Source organism: Rattus rattus, chromosome 10, assembly GCF_011064425.1.
Source record: "Rattus rattus isolate New Zealand chromosome 10, Rrattus_CSIRO_v1, whole genome shotgun sequence".
NCBI classification, from domain to species: domain Eukaryota; kingdom Metazoa; phylum Chordata; class Mammalia; order Rodentia; family Muridae; genus Rattus; species Rattus rattus.
Genome location: NC_046163.1, coordinates 20,251,890 through 20,269,464, shown reverse-complemented (window position 1 = coordinate 20,269,464; position 17,575 = coordinate 20,251,890). Strand labels below are relative to the sequence as shown.

The window sequence follows — 17,575 nt, the reverse complement described above, 5'->3', positions numbered from 1 at the left end:
TTCTGGGCCTTTTAAAATTTATTCCTTGTAAGTTTCACAAACACCTGATCCCATTCTTCTTTCCATTCTTCCATATCTACTCTTTTCCCTTGTAAATGTTCCCCCAAAACAAAACAAATAAAAACAAACCAACAAACAAATAGACATCTTGTCAAGGTAGCTATAGGCATTGCAGTGTGTCACACAGGGACAAAAATCTCTTTTGTCCAACCAGCTTTACTTGCAGATATTCATCGCATTCAGTCATTTCTTTGGTTCAAGATCTCTGGCTTCTAGTACACTACAATACATTCTGAATATTTTATCTTTCACATTGCTCTGACTCGATAAACAACACATCATCCATGTCTGTCCTTTCCCCAGAATCATAATTTTGAGTGTTGTTGTATGATGCATTTGGCTTAACTCAGGAAATATGTGGACCACTTGAATTGGAGCTGTATTTTCGAACCTGATTGACTCACGAGTGGGTATATACCTGAAAGCACTGAATCCCTATGTTTCTGAATCTATTAGTATAAAATAGTTCCAAGGTGAGGGCCAAGGTTCCCTATGATCTTACTACAGTCATGCCTAGATATGAGGGCCCATTCTTAAGAGGCGTCTGTAATTATTGAGAGTTTGTGATTTTAATGATAACGTTTTTGTTCAGAAGATATCATAGCCTTAATCACTCTAGCTCTTAGAACCTATGTGCTCCTTCATTCACAGGTTGCTTGTTGGGGATAGTGCTCCTGTTTTGTTTAATACTTTGCAATACACTCGCTATTGCTAGTACCTTGTGTATTACTACATCTATACTTTTATTATAATTTACCAGAAAAAAGAATCTTCTCTGATGTTGACAGTGTTATTAGCTATGAATATAAACATAGTTACTTATAAGGTTGTTCACTGTTAAGTCAATGTATTTTAATAACAGAATTAATATGTGTCTCTGCACTCAGATCTTAAGACATCCTTGCCATGGGCTTTTGAGTAGGTTTACAATTACAAGCCTGGGATCTGTGTAGCGCAATGAGTCACAAACCCAACTATGTTTAAGTTTCCCCAATGTAGATCTGCCCAAATATATCTGGGCTGCTTGAAACTTGAATATATATGAATTTCATTTATTCTACAGTGAACTTTGTGATATTTCCTGGATAAGGTAAAGATGATTAATACTCTGTAATGTCATTAAATAACTTTTTCTACTTAAAATCTTTAGTGCTCACTCCTAAGGTAACTTCATTACTCACCACTTTCATCAAATCTTTTACTATTCAGGAGAAAATGCATTGTAAAATGATAACTGGCACAATTCAGAAGATGGTGATCGTGAATCTGTGTTAGAACTGGTTTCTAGAACTTAATCTTTTGTGTCGTGTTGAAGATGTAGTAGGATGAGGTTTATCAATAAAAATTAGAAGATCTTGGGATTGAAGATCAGTAAAATCTATAATATCTTGCTCTGTGTTCATAATATTTAGAACAATTGTAAAACTGGTCAATATATTGATCAGCAGTCCGAGTAGAGTGCATCAAAACACTGTGATATATGGTCCAATAATCACTGCTGATGCAGCCACGATCTGCATGTGGAAAGTGTAAGATGTCAAACAGAGCTCACTTAGGTACTGACCACCTCAGGTGTCTGTTACTTTAAGGAGTATTATGTTTGCTTCAAGAACCATGTATAACGAAGTAAACCTGTGCCTGCTGGAGAATGAAGAATAGGTAAAAGTCTGAGGTCTGTGGTAATAATGATACTCCTACTCTGAACCATGCTTTCTTTCATTACTTTTCAAAATGAAATCTCAGTGAGCTAATTTGACTTATTGATGTCCTATGAGAAGTGTGATTCTTAAAATTGTTAAAGAAGAACAATTTTTAAACCATGTAAAAATGTGTAAAAAAACTCTTGAAATATTTAATAAAGCAAAAACTAAAATGAATGAGGAAGCTTGAGGAAATTTGTTTGATTTTATATGTATCTGTTGAAATAACTTTTAATGTATTGCATGAGGTTCCTTGAAGCAGAATCATACTTAATATAAAAGGGATATTATTCTCATACTAAAGTACAAATGATAAATAGTAATCACAAATAATTACATGTAATAAAGTAATCATATATTACATATAAACTTAATATAATGAACAACATGGCATTTCAATACAAAGGTACAAAAATAGCTCCATATCGTTCCATATTCATACTATATTTTAGTTTCAGTGAAAATTATAAATAAGAAGTTATATTGAATATTAACAAGTATCTCCAATCCAATTATCTGGCGGAGTATCAGCTACAACTTGATTTCATGTTGAAAGACATCCTCACAAACCACAGTTGTCTTTTGTTTTATTTTCTTATCCCACACATTCACTGTTCTGTCATTCTGTTATTTTGATTAGTTTAAAGTAATTTACTGATCAAGAGTTTTTTTCCTCTGATATGAGTGTTTTATGGTTGTCTTATTTTATTATTTTTTCTTTCAAGTGAAACCTTGTGATTTTCCACAATTCAAACATGGACGTCTGTATTATGAAGAAAGCCGGAGACCCTACTTCCCAGCACCTATAGGAAAGGAGTACAGCTATTACTGTGACAACGGGTTTACAACGCCTTCACAGTCATACTGGGACTACCTTCGTTGCACAGTAAATGGGTGGGAGCCTGAAGTCCCATGCCTCAGTAAGCCAATGCCTTTGTATTTAACTATGTTGATTCTTTTAAAGAGAAAGCACATACATAATTAAGTTATTCATGACAAAAATAAGACCGACAAAAGAATTTGTGAGCAAAATGGCTAGTTTCTGTCATGAAATGTTTCTTCATGAACCATGCAATAGGGATATGGAAATATCTTTATCACTTGCATATTTTATTTTTACAAACAAAAGATAAATGCTATTCTTTTAAATGTTTGTTATTAATTTTATTTTTGAATGATGTGCATGCTCATTAAACAGTTTTAAAGATAACATTTATCTTAGTTTATTTTTAAACAAATTAAAGATTTTATTTTTTTAATTTTTAATTATTATATTTCTTAGGGCAATGTATTTTCCATTATGTGGAAAATGGAGACAATTCATACTGGCAAAGAAGATATATAGAGGGTCAGTCTGCAAAAGTCCAGTGTCACACTGGCTATAATCTTCCAAATGGTCAAGATACAATATTATGTACAGAAAATGGCTGGTCCCCTCCTCCCAAATGCGTCCGTATCAGTAAGTAACTAATACTTAGATCGCAAGAAGATCGTGACTCTCTGTCCCATCTGTATTTGTTTTTATTGGCTATTTTTTATGTACATTTCAAATGTTATTCCTTTTCCTGGTTTCCCATACAAAAGCCCCCTATACCATCCCCCTCACATTTCTTTGAGGGTGTTCCCCTTCCCCAAGAACCCATCCTTTCCCACTTCCCTACCCTGACATTCCCCTACACTGGAGTGCCCAGCCTTAGCAAAACCAAGGGCTTCTCCCTTCATTGCTGCCCAACAAGGCCATCCTTGTTATATACAGCTACATATGCAGCTGGAGCCATGGATCTGTCCAAATGTCCTCTTTGGGCAGTTGTTTAGACCTTGGGAACTCTGGTTGGTTGGTAGTGTTGTTCTTATGGGGTTTTAAGACCCTTCAGCTCCTTCAATCCTTCCTCTAATTCCTCCAGTGAGGACCCCGTCCTCAGTTCAATGGTTGGCTGCTAGCATTCTCCTCTGTATTTGTCACACTCTGGTTGAGCCTCTCAGGAGACAACTATATCATGTTCCTGTCAGCATGCACTTCTTGGCTCCATCAATATTGTATATATATATATACAGGTTTAGTATGCATATGTACATATATATGTCTATGTTTATTTGTTGGATCCCCAGGTGGATCAGGCTCTGAATGGCCATTCCTTCAGTGTCTGCTCCAAATTTGGTCTCAATATCTCTTCCTACAAATTTTCTTCTATTAGTTCGAGAGTATCTAGCTTCATGTGGAGGTTCTTGACTAACTTTGACTTAAGGATTTTTGCAGGGTGATGAAAACGGGTCGATTTGCATTCTTCTACATGCTGACCTCCAGGATAACCAGCACCATCTGGTGATTCCACTGAATGATTTTAGTTCCTTTGCCAAATATTAAGTGACCACAAGTGTGTGAGTTCATTTTTGGGTCTTCAATTCTATTCCAATGATCTACTTGCTTTTCTCTGTATCATTATTGCTCTGTAAAACTGCTTGAGGTCATGGATGAGATTCCCAAAGAACCTTTTTCATTATTGAGGATAGTTTTCACTATCTTGGATTTTTTTTTGTTAGTCCAAATGAATTTGCAAATTGCTCTTTCTATGTCTATGAAGAATTTAGTTGGGATTTTGATCAGGATTGCATTGAATTTGTAGATTGCTTTTGGCAAAATGGTCATTTTTTACTATATTAATCCCCCCAAACCACGAGCATGGGAGGATTCTCCATCTTCTGAGATCTTCGATTTCTTTCTTCAGACACTTGAAGTAATTGTAAGATCTTTCACTTGTTTGAGTAGAGTCACAACAAGGTATTTTATATAACTTGTGACCATTGTGAAGGGTGTCATTTCCCTAATTTCTTTTTCAGCCTGGTTATCCTTTGAGTAGAGGAAGGGTACTAATTTATTTGAGTTAAATTTATACCCAGCCAATTTGCTGAAGTTATCATGCTTAGTAGTTTGCTGATGGAACTTTTGGGGTCACTTAAGGATAGTATTATATCATCTGCAAATAGTGATATTTTGACTCTTCCTTTCCAATTTGTATCCCGTTGACCTTTTGTTGTCTGATTGCTCTGACCAAAACTTTGAGTACTATATTGAATAAGTAGGGAGAGAGTGGGCAGCCTTGTCTAGTCCCTGATTTTAGTGGGATGGTTTCAAGTTTCTTTCCATATAGTTTGATGTTGGCTACTGGTTTGCTGTATATTGCTTTTAATATGTTTAGGTATCAGCCTTGAATTCCTGATCTTTCTACGGCTTCTATCATGAAGAGTATTAAATTCTGTCAAATGCTTTCTCAGCATCTAATGAAATGATCATGTGGTTTTTTTCTTTGACTTTGTTAATATAGAGGATTACGTTGATGGATTTCTGTGTGTTGAACCATCCCTGCATCCCTGAGATGATGCCTACTTGATCATGAGGGACAATTATTTTGATGTGTTCTTGGATTCTATTGACAAGAATTTTATTGAGTATTTTTGCATCAATATTCATAAGGGAAATTGGTCTGAAGTTCTCTTTCTTTGTTGGGTCTTTGTGTGGTTAAAGTATTAGTGTAATTGTGACTTCATAGAAGGAATTCGGTAGTGCTCTGTTTCTCTTTTGTGGAATAGCTTGCAAAGTGTGAGTATGAGGTTTTCTATGAAGGTCTGATAGAATTCTGCACTAAACTCATCTGGTCCTGGGCCCTTTTTTTCTTGGGAGACCTTTAATAACTGCTTCTATTTCTTTAGGAGTTATGGGGTTGTTTAGATGGCTTATCTGTTCCTGATTTAACATTATACGTGGTATTTGTCTAGAAAATTGTCCATTTCCTCGAGATTTTACAGTTTTGTAAATATAGGCTTTTGTAGTAGGATCTGATGATTTTTTTTAATTTCCTCAGATTCTTTTGTTATGTCTCCATTTTCATCTTGAATTTTGTTAATTGGAAATACTCTCTGTGACCTCTGGTTTATCTGGCTAAGGGTTTATCTATCTGGTTGATTTTCTCAAAGAACTAGCTCCTGGTTTTGTTGATTCTTTTTTTTTTTCTTCCTTTTATTTAATATATTTTTTCAGAGGGAAAATGTTTATTAGTTTCATAGTTTTATACCTTTCAGCTTATTTTAACTTGGTCTCTGGAGCATTTGGAAGACTAGCTGCTTACATCATAGCAGTGCTGAAATAGAGACAACTATAAAGCCAGAGACAAACATGGCCTTCAAAGTTATTTAGCCCTACTTCTAAACAGATAGTCTATAATATTTATTCTCAATAACTGTAAAGAAACTTATATTTTCTCCCTCCCACAAAACATCACTGAAAGTTGAAAGAATTGGTTCTTGTTTGACCAGTGGCTTCATTAGGGTCATTTACAGGACCATGCCAAGAAGTTACTTAAAAGAATAGTAATAATTCAACTGAAGTTTCATTAGAGATATGTCTCATCACAGAATGCTTTTCAATTCATAAATCACCTCTAGAATGTTATCCATACCATCAAGAATCCTGTGATCTCCTCTCAATCTATAACAACATATTGGCTTGGGGAAGGTTTATGAGAGAATAGTGGTGTGTGTGTGTGTGTGTGTGTGTGTGTGTGTGTGTGTGTGTGTGTGTATGTGTGTGTGTGTGACAAAAAAATTGACTTAAAGTTAACTTCTAAGTCCCAGCTGATAACCAATGTTCTGATCAGAGAGCTTTCAGAATAGAATCTATTTTCTCTATATTCTGCTCCAAACAACTTTTCTGATGGCTGTCTTTCTATAAGTAGTTTGCTTTGCATGATACAACTTTCTCTTACTATTTTTTTTATTAAATTAAGTATTTCTTATTTACATTTTCAGTGTTATTCCCTTTCCCGGTTTCTGGGCCAACATCCCCCTAACCCTTCCCCTCCCCTTCTTTATGGGTGTTCCACTCCACATCCTCCCCCCATTGCCGCCCTCCCCCCAACAATCACGTTCACTGGGGGTTCATTCTTAGCAGGACAAACAGGTTCCCCTTCCACTGGTGATCATACTAGGATATTCATTGCTACCTATGAGGTCAGAGTCCAGGGTCAGTCCATGTATAGTCTTTAGGTAGTGGCTTAGTCCCTGGAAGCTCTGGTTGCTTGGCATTGTTGTTCATAAGGGTCTCGAGCCCCTTCAAGCTCTTCCAGTTCTTTCTCTGATTCCTTCAAGGGGGGTCCCATTCTCAGTTCAGTGGTTTGCTGCTGGCATTCGCCTATGTATTTGCTGTATTCTGGCTGTGTCTCTCAGGAGAGATCTACATCCGGCTCCTGTTGGCCTGCACTTCTTTGCTTCATCCATCTTGTCTAATTGGGTGGCTGTATATGTATAGGCCACATGTGGGGCAGGCTCTGAATGGGTGTTCCTTCTGTCTCTGTTTTAATCTTTGCCTCTCTATTCCCTGCCAAGGGTATTCTTTTTCCCCTTTTAAAGAAGGAGTGAAGCATTCACAGTTTGATCATCCGTCTTGAGTTTCATGTGTTCTATACATCTAGGGTAATTCAAGCATTTGGGCTAATAGCCACTTATCAATGAGTGCATACGATGTGTGTTTTTCTGTGATTGGGTTACCTCACTCAGGATGATATTTTCCAGTTCCAACCATTTGCCAATGAATTTCATAAAGGCATTGTTTTTGATAGCTGAGTAATATTCCATTGTGTAGATGTACCACATTTTCTGTATCCATTCCTCTGTTGAAGGGCACTTGGGTTCTTTCCAGCTTTTGGCTATTATAAATAAGGGTGCGATGAACATAGTCGAGCACGTGTCTTTTTTATATGTTGGAGCATCTTTTGGATATATGGCCAAGAGAGGTATAGCTGGATCCTCAGGTAGTTCAATGTCCAATTTTCTGAGGAAGTTCCAGACTGATTTCCAGAATGGTTTTACCAGTCTGCAATCCAATCAACAATGGAGGAGTGTTCCTCTTTCTCCACATCTTGGCCAGCACTTGTTGTCACCTGAGTTTTTGATCTTAGCCATTCTCACTGGTGTGAGGTGAAATCTCAGGGTTGTTATGATTTGCATTTCCCTTATGACTAAAGATGTTGAACATTTCTTTAGGAGTTTCTCAGCCATTTGGCATTCCTCAGCTGTGAATTCTTTGTTTAGTTCTGAACTCCAGTTTTTAATATGGTTATTTGTCTCCCTGCGGTCTAACTTTTTGAGTTCTTTGTATATTTTGGATATAAGGCCTCTATCTGTTGTAGGATTGGTAAAGATCTTTTCCCAATCTGTTGGTTGCCGTTTTGTCCTAACCACAGTGTCCTTTGCCTTACAGAAGCTTTGCAGTTTTATGAGATCCCATTTGTCTATTCTTGATCTTAGAGCATAAGCCATTGGTGTTTTGTTCAGGAAATCTTTTCTAGTGCCCATGTGTTCCAGATGCTGCCCTAGTTTTTCTTCTATTAGTTTGAGTGTATCTGGTTTGATGTGGAGGTCCTTGATCCACTTGGACTTAAACTTTGTATAGGGTGATAAGCATGGATCGATCTGCATTCTTCTACATGTTGACCTCCAGTTGAACCAGCACCATTTGCTGAAAATGCTATCTTTTTTTCCATAGGATGGTTTTGGCTCCTTTGTCAAAAACCAAGTGCCGATAGGTGTGTGGGTTCATTTCTGGGTCTTCAATTCCCTTCCATTGGTCTATCTGTCTGTCTCTGTACCAATACCATGCAGTTTTTATCACTATTGTTCTGTAATACTGCCTGAGTTCAGGGATAGTGATTCCCCCAGAAGTCCTTTTATTGTTGAGAATAGTCTTAGCTATCCTGGGTTTTTTGTTGTTCCAGATGAACTTACAAATTGTTCTGTCTAACTCTTTGAAGAATTGGATTGGTATTTTGATGGGCATTGCATTGAATCTGTAGATCACTTTTGGTAAAATGGCCATTTTTACTATATTAATCCTGCCAATTCATGAGCATGGGAGATCTTTCCATCTTCTGAGGTCTTCTTCAGTTTCTTTCTTCAGATTTTTGAAGTTCTTATTGTACAGATCTTTTACTTGCTTGGTTAAAGTCACACCGAGGTACTTTATATTATTTGGGTCTATTATGAAGGGTGTCGTTTCCCTAATTTCTTTCTCAGTTTGTTCCTCTTTTGTGTAGAGGAGGGCTACTGATTTATTTGAGTTAATTTTATACCCAGCCACTTTGCTGAAGTTGTTTATCAGCTTTAGTAGTTCTCTGGTGGAACTTTTGGGATCACTTAAATATACTATCATATCATCTGCAAATAGTGATATTTTGACTTCTTCTTTTCCAATCTGTATCCCCTTGATCTCCTTTTGTTGTGTAATTGCTCTGGCTAGAACTTCAAGAACTATATTGAATATGTAGGGAGAGAGTGGGCAGCCTTGTTTAGTCCCTGATTTTAGTGGGATTGCTTCAACTTTCTCTCCATTTAGTTTAATGTTAGTAACTGGTTTGCTGTATATGGCTTTTACTATGTTTAGGTATGGGCCTTGAATCCTATTCTTTTCGGGACTTTTATCATGAAGGGGTGTTGAATGTTGTCAAATGCTTTCTCAGCTTCTAATGAGATGATCATGTGGTTTTGTTCTTTCAGTTTGTTTATATAATGGATCACGTTGATGGTTTTTCGTATATTAAACCATCCCTGCATGCCTGGGATGAAGCCTACTTTATCATGGTGGATGATTGTTTTGATGTGCTCTTGGATTCTGTTTGCCAGAATTTTATTGAGTATTTTTGCTTCGATATTCATAAGGGAAATTGGTCTGAAGTTCTCTTTCTTTGTTGGGTCTTTGTGTGGTTTAGGTATAAGAGTAATTGTGGCTTCATAGCAGGAATTCGGTAGTGCTCCATGTGTTTCAATTTTGTGGAATATTTGGATAGTATTGGTTTGAGGTCTTCTATGAAGGTCTGATAGAATTATGCACTAGACGCGTCTGGACCTGTGTTCTTTTTGGTTGGGAGACCTTTAATGACTGCTTCTATTTTCTTAGGAGTTTGGGGTTGTTTAACTGGTTTATCTGTGCCTGATTTAACTTTGGTACCTGGTATCTGTCTAGGAAATTGTCCATTTCCTGCAGATTTTGAAGTTTTGTTTAATATAGGCTTTGATTGTAAAATCTGATGATTTCTTGAATTCCCTCCGAATCTGTAGTTATGTCTCCCTTTTCATTTCTGATCTTGTTAATTTGGATACACTCTCTGTGTCCTCTCGTTAGTCTGGCTAAGGGTTTATCTATTTTGTTGATTTTCTCAAAGAACCAACTTTTGGTTCTGTTGATTCTTTCTATGGTCCTTTTTGTTTCTACTTGGTTGATTTCAGCTCTGAGTTTAATTATTTCCTGCCTTCTACTTCTCCTGGGTGTATTTGCTTCTTTTTGTTCTAGAGCTTTTAGGTGTGCTGTCAAGCTGCTGACATATGCTCTCTTCTGTTTCTTTCTGCAGGCACTCAGCGCTATGAGTTTTCCTCTTAGCACAGCTTTCATTGTGTCCCATAAGTTTGGGTATGTTGTACCTTCATTTTCATTAAATTCTAAGAAGTCTTTAATTTCTTTCTTTATTTCTTCCTTGACCAGGTTATCGTTATAGAGCATTGTTCAACTTTCACGTATAAGTGGGCGTTCTTCCCTTATTCTTATTGAAGACCAGCTTTAGGCCGTGGTGGTCTGATAGCACGCATGGGATTATTTCTATCTTTCTGTACCTGTTGAGGTCCGTTTTTTGGCCAATTATGTGGTCAATTTTGGAGAAAGTACCATTAAGAGCTGAGAAGAATGTATATCCTTTTGTTTTAGGATAGAATGTTCTATAAATATCTGTTAACTCCATTTGGTTCATGACTTCTCTTAGTCTGTCTACGTCTCTGTTTAATTTCTGTTTCCGTGATCTGTCCATTGATGAGAGTGGGGTGTTGAAATTTTCTACTATTATTGTGTGAGGTGCAATGTGTGTTTTGAGCTTTAGTAAGGTTTCTTTTACGTATGTAGGTGCCCTTTATTTGGGGCATAGATATTTAGGAATGAGACTTCATCCTGGTGGATTTTTCCTTTGATGAATATGAAGTGTCCTTCCTTATCGTTTTTGATGACTTTTCGTTGAATTTTGAATTTATTTGATATTAGAATGGCTACTCCAGCTTGCTTCTTCCAACCATTTGCTTGGAAAGTTGTTTTCCAGCCTTTCACTCTAAGGTAGTGTCTGTCTTTGTCTCTGAGGTGTGTTTCCTGTAGGCAGCAGAATGCAGGGTCCTCATTACATATCCAGTTTGTTAATCTATGTCTTTTTATTGGGGAGTTGAGACCACTGATGTTGAGAGATATTAAGGAATAGTGATTATTGCTTCCTGTTATATTCATATTTGGATGTGAGGTTAAGTTTGTGTGCTTTTCTTCTCTTTGTTTTGTTGCCAAGACGATTAGTTTCTTGCTTTTTCTAGGGTGTAGCTTGTTGGGCCTTACCATTTATTATCCTTTGTAATGCTGGATTTATAGAAAGATATTATGTAAATTTGGTTTTGTCATGGAATATCTTGGTTTCTCCATCTATGATAATTGAGAGTTTTGCAGGATACAGTAACCTGGGCTGGCATTTGTGCTCTCTTAGGGTCTGTATGACATCTGTCCAGGATCTTCTGGCTTTCATAGTCTCTAGCGAAAAGTCTGGTGTGATTCTGATAGGTCTGCCTTTATATGTTACTTGACCTTTTTCCCTTACTCCTTTTAATATTCTTTCTTTATTTTGTCCATTTGGTGTTTTGACTATTATGTGACTATTATGCGGTTGGTGTTTCTTTTCTGGTCCAATCTATTTGGAGTGCTGTAGGCTTCTTGTATGCTTATGGGTATCTCTTTCTTTAGGTTAGGGAAGTTTTCTTCTATGATTTTCTTGAAGATATTTACTGGTCCTTTGAGCTGTGAGTCTTCACTCTCTTCTATACCTATTATCCTTAGGTTTGATCTTCTCATTGAGTCCTGGATTTCCTGTATGTTTTGGACCAGTAGCTTTTTCTGCTTTACATTATCTTTGACAGTTGAGTCAATGATTTCTATGGGATCTTCTCCTCCTGAGATTCTCTCTTCTATCTCTTGTATTCTGTTGGTGATGCTTGTATCTATGGCTCCTTGTCTCTTCCTTTGGTTTTCTATATCCAGGGTTGTTTCCATGTGTTCTTTCTTGATTGCTTCTACTTCCATTTTTAATTTCTTCAACTGTTTGATTGTGTTTTCCTGGAATTCTTTCAGGGATATTTGTGATTCCTCTCTGTAGGCTTCTACTTGTTTATTTATGTTTTCCTGCATTTCTCTAAGGGAGTTCTTCATGTCTTTCTTGAAGTCCTCCAGCATTATGATCAAATATGATTTTGAAACTAGATCTTGCTTTTCTGGTGTGTTTGGATATTCCGTGTTTGCTTTGGTGGGAGAATTAGGCTCCAATGATGCCATGTAGTCTTGGTTTCTGTTGCTGGGGTTCCTGTGCTTGCCTTTCGCCATCAGATTATCTCTAGTGTTACTTTGTTCTGCTATTTCTGACAGTGGCTAGACTGTCCTATAAGCCTGTGTGTCAGGAGTGCTGTAGACCTGTTTTCCTGTTTTCTTTCAGTCAGTTATGGGAACAGAGTGTTCTGCTTTCGGGCGTATAGCTTTTCCTATCTACAGGTCTTCAGCTGTTCCTGTGGGCCTGTGCCCTGAGTTCACCAGGCAGGTCATTTGGAGCAGAAAGGTTGGTCTTACCTGTGGTCACGCGGCTCAAGTTTGCTCCTGGGGTGTTGCTTATGAGTTCTCCACTAGGGCAGCAACCAGGAGGGCCTGCGACTCCCTTTCTGGGAGCCCCCGTGCACCGAGGTCCCAGATGCCCTTTGGTGTTTTCCTCTGGAGTCAGAGATGTGGGCAGATTGTAGTCTCTTCTGGTTTCCCAGGTGTGTCTGCCTCTCTGAAGGTTTAGGTCTTCCTTCCACAGGATTTGGGTGCAGAGAACTGTTTATCTGGTCGGTCCCTTCAGGTTCTGGCGGTGTCTCAGATGCAGCGAGCCTGCTGCTCCTGGGCCCTTATCCAAGGGAACCCAGAGGCCATATACAGTTTCCTCTTGGGCCAGGGATGTGGGTAGGGGTGGGCAGTGTTGTGGGTCTCTCTTCTGAATATATTTTTAATTTACATTTCAAATGTTATTCCCTTTCCTGGTTTCCCAGACATTAGTTCCCTGTCCCATCCCCCACTTCTTCTGTAATGATGTTCCCCTCCACATTTACCACTCCCCCATTCCTGGCTCCCAACAGTTCCCTACACTGGGATTCCAACCTTGGTAGGACCAAGGGGTTCTCCTTCCATTGGTGGTCAACAATTCCATCCTCTACTACATATACAGGTGGAGACATGGGTCTGTCCTTCTGTACTCTTTGGATTTAGTCCCTGGGAACCCTGGTTGATCGGTATTGTTCTTATGGGTTCCAAATGCCTTCAGCTCCTTGAATTCTTTTTCTAACTCCTCCAATGAGAACCCCATTCTCAATTCAATGGTTGGCTGTGAGCATCCACCTTTCTATTTGTCATGCTCTGGCTGTGTCTCTCAGGAGACAACTATGTCCAGTTTGTGTCAGCATGCACTACTTAGCGTCATCAATATTATCTCGTTTTTTGGTGGCTGTATATATATGGGCCACATGTGGGGCAGGCTCTGAATGGCCATTCCTTGAGTCGCTGCTCTACACTTTGCTTCCATATCCCCTACTATGGTAATTTTTTCCCCTCTTTTAAGAAGGAGTGGGAGTATCTGCGTTTTGGTCATCCTTCTTGAGCTTTCTGTGGTCTGTAGATTTCATCTTGGGTAATTCGAGCTTTTTGGTTAATATCAACTTATCAAAGAATGCATACATACTGTGGTTTTCTGTGATTGAGTAACCTCATTCAGGATAATATTTTCAAGTTCATTCCATTTGCCTATGAATTTCATGATGTCATTGTTTTTGATAGCTGAGTAGTACTCCATTGTGTAGATGTACCACATTTTCTGAATCCGTTCCTTGAAGGTCATCTGGGTTCTTTCTAGCTTCTGGCCATTATAAATAAGGCTGTTATGAACATAGAGGAGCATGTGTCTTTGTTGCATGTCAGAGCATCTTTTGGGAATATGCCCAAGAGATATATAGCTGGGTTTTCAGATAGTGAAATGTCATACTTTCTGAGGAGTCTCTAGACTGATTTCCAGAGGGGTTGTACCAGCTTGCAATCCCACCAACAATGGAGGAATGTTCCTCTTTCTCTACATCCTTGCCAGCATCTGTTGTCACCTGAGTTCAAGCATTTGGGCTAATAGCTACTTATCAATGAGTGCATACCATGTATGTTTTTCTCTGATTGGGTTACCTCACTCAGGATGATATTTCCCAGTTCCATCCATTTGCCTATGAATTTCATAAAGTCATTTTTTTGATAGCTGAGTAATATTCCATTGTGTAGATGTACTACATTTTCTGTATCCATTCCTCTGTTGAAGGGCATCTGGGTTCTTTCCAGCTTCTGGCTATTATAAATAAGGCTGCTATGAACATAGTGGAGGAACATGTGTCTTTGTTATATGTTGGGGCATCTTTTGGGTATATGCTCAAGAGAGGTATAGCTGGATCCTCAGGTAGTTCAATGTCCAATTTTCTGAGGAACCTCCAGACTGATTTCCAGAATGGTTGTATCAGTCTGCAATCTCACCAGCAATGGAGGAGTGTTCCTCCTTCTCCACATCCTTGCCAGCATTTTCTGTCACCTGAGTTTTTGATCTTAGCCATTCTCACTGGTGTGAGATGGAATCTCAGGGTTGTTTTCATTTGCCTTTCCCTGATGACTAAGGATGTTGAGCATTTCTTTATGGACTTCTCAGCCTTTCGATATTCCTCAGCTGAGAATTCTTTGTTTAGCTCTCTACCTCATTTCTTAATAGGGTTATTTGTCTCTCTGGAGTCTAACTTCTTGAGTTCTTTGTATTCTTTGGATATTAGCCTTCTATCAGATGCAGGATTGGGAAAGATCTTTTCCCAATCTGTTGCTTGCTGTTTTGTTCTAATAACAGTGTCCTTTGCCCTAAAGCAGGTTGGCAGTTTTAACAGGTCCCATTTGTCGATTCTTGATCTTAGAGCATAAGCCATTGGTGTTTTGTTCAGGAAATTTTCCCCAGTGCTCATGTGTTTGAATCTCTTCCCCACTTTTTCTTCTATTAGTTTGAGTTTATTTGGTTTTGTGTGGAGGTCCATAATTTACCTGTACGTAAGCTTTGAACAGGGTAATAAGAATAGGTAGATTTGCACTCTTCTACATGCTGACCTCCAGTTGAACCAGCACCATTTGCTGAAAATGCTATCTTTTCCCCACTGCATGGGTTTTAGCTCCTTTGTCAAAGATCAAGTGACTATAGGTATTTGAGTTATTTTCTAGGTCTTCAATTCTATTCCATTGATCTACCTGCATGCCTCTGTACCAATACCATGGAGTTTTTATTACTATTGCTCTGAAATACTACTTGAGGTCAGGGATGCTGATTCCTCCAGATGTCCTTGTATTTTTGAGGATAGTTTTCGCTCTCCTGTTTCTTTGCTTTTTTGTTTTGTTTTGTTTTTCTTATTCCAAATGAATATGCAAATTGCTCTTTCTAAATCTATGGTGAATTGAGTTGGAATTTTGATTGAGGATTGCATTGAATCTGTAGATTATTTTGTCAAAATGGCCATTTTTACTATACTAATCCTGCCAACCCATGAGCATGGGAGATCTTTCTATCTTCTGAGAATTTCTTCAATTTCTTTCTTCAGATAATTGAAGTTCTTGTCATGCAGATCTTTCACTTGCTTGGTTAGAGTCACACAGAAGTACGTTATGTTATTTGTGACTATTGTGAAGGCTCTCATTTCTCTAATTTCTTTCACAGCCTGTTTATCCTTTCAGTAGAGGAAGGCTACTGATTTGTTTGAGTTAATTTTATACCCAGCCACTTTGCTGAAGTTTTTTTTTTTTATCAGGCTTAGTAGTTCTCTGATGAAGCTTTTGGTGTCACTTAAGTATAGCATCGTATCATCTTCAATAGTGATATTTTGACTTCTTCCTTTCTAGTTTATATCCCCTTGACTTCCTTTTGTTTTCTGATTGCTCCAGCTAGGACTTCGAATACTATATTGAATAAGTAGGTAGAGTGTGGGCAGCCTTGTCTAGTCCCTGATTTTAGTGATATGGTTTCAAGTTTCCCTCCATACAGTTTAATGTTAGCTACTGGTTTGCTGTATATTGCTTTTACTATGCTTAGGTATGGGCCCTGAATTCCTGATCATTCTAAGTCTTTTATCATGAAGGGTGTTGAATTTTATAAAATGCTTTCTCAGCTTCTAATGAAATGATCCTGTGTTTTTTTTTTTTTGCTTGAGTTTGTTAATATAGAGGATTACGTTGATGGATTTCTGTATGTTAAACCATCCCTGCAGCCCTAGGATGATGCCTACTTGATCATGAGGGATGATTATTTTGATGTGTTCTCTGATTCGTTTGGCGAGAATTTTATTGAGTATTTTTGCATCAATATTCATAAAGGAAATTGGTCTGAAGTACTCTTTTTTGTTTGACTTTTTCCTGCCTTCTACTCCTCTTGGGTGTATTTGTTTCTTTTTGTGATAGAGCTGTTAGGTGTGCTGTCAAGTTGCTGGTGTATGCTCTCTCCTTTTATTTTTTGGAGGCACTCATACCTATGCCTTTTCCTCTTAGCACTACTTTCATTGTGTCCTATAAGTTTGGGTAGGTTGTATCTTCATTTTCATTAAAGTCTAAGAAGTCTTTAATTTCTTTATTTCTTCCTTGACCAAGGTGACATTGAGTACAGTGTTGTTCAACTTCAATGTATATGTGGGCTTTCTGTCATTATTGTTGTTATTGAAGACCAACTTTAGTCCTGGGTGATCTGATAGGATGCATGGGATTATTTTTATCTTCCTGTGTCTTTTGAGGCCTGTTTTGTGACTGGTTATATGGTCGATTTTGAAGAAGTTACCATGAGATGCTGAAAAGAAGGTATATCCTTTTGTTTCATGATGGAATATTCTATAAGTATCTGTTAAATCCATTTGTTTCATAACATCAGTTAGTTTCTCTATGTCTCTGTTTAATTTCTGTTTCCATGATCTGTCCATTGATGAGAGTGGGGTGTTAAAATCTCCTACTGTTATTGTGGGAGTTGCAATGTGTTATTTGAGCTTTAGTAAGGTTTCTTTTATGAATGTAGGTACCCTTGCATTTGGAGCATAGATATTTAGGATTGAGAGTTCATCATGTTGGGCTTTTCTTTTGATGAGTATGATGCACACTTCTGTATGTTTTTTGATGACTTTCAGTTGAAAGACAATTATATTTGATATTAGAATGGAATATCCAGCTTGTTTCTTGGACAATTTGCTTTGCAAGTTGTTTTCCATTCTTTTTATCTGAGGAAGTGTCTGTCTTTGTCTCTGAGATGTGCTTCTTGCATGCAGCAAAATGATGGATAGTCTGTTAGTCTATGTCTTTTTATTTGGGAATTTATTCCATTGATGTCGAGAGATATTAAGGAATAGTGATTGTTGGTTTCTGTTAATTTTTTATCTTTATTAACTTGAGTATTTCTTATTTGCATTTCGATTGTTGTTCCCCTTCCCGGTTTCCAGGCCAACATCCCCCAAACCCTTCCCGCTCCCCTTCTATATGGGTGTTTCCCTCCCAATCCTCCCCCCTTCACCACCCTTCCCCCAAGAATCACGTTCACTGGGGGTTCAGTCTTGGCAGGACAAAGGGCTTCCACTTCCACTGCTGCTCTTACTAGGCTATTCATTGCTACATATAAGGTTAGAGCCCAGGGTCAGTCCAT

At 38.0% G+C, this 17,575-nt stretch overlaps 1 protein-coding gene across 1 annotated transcript in view; it reads left to right on the top strand.

Annotated features, from left to right (window-relative positions):
* Cfh (complement factor H) overlaps positions 1-17,575 on the top strand; it is a 99,009-nt gene that overhangs the window by 34,934 nt on the left and 46,500 nt on the right. Inside the window, 2 exon segments of the mRNA XM_032915223.1 lie at positions 2,486-2,680; positions 3,043-3,219. Of these exon segments, the coding sequence (XP_032771114.1) occupies positions 2,486-2,680; positions 3,043-3,219 (372 nt within the window).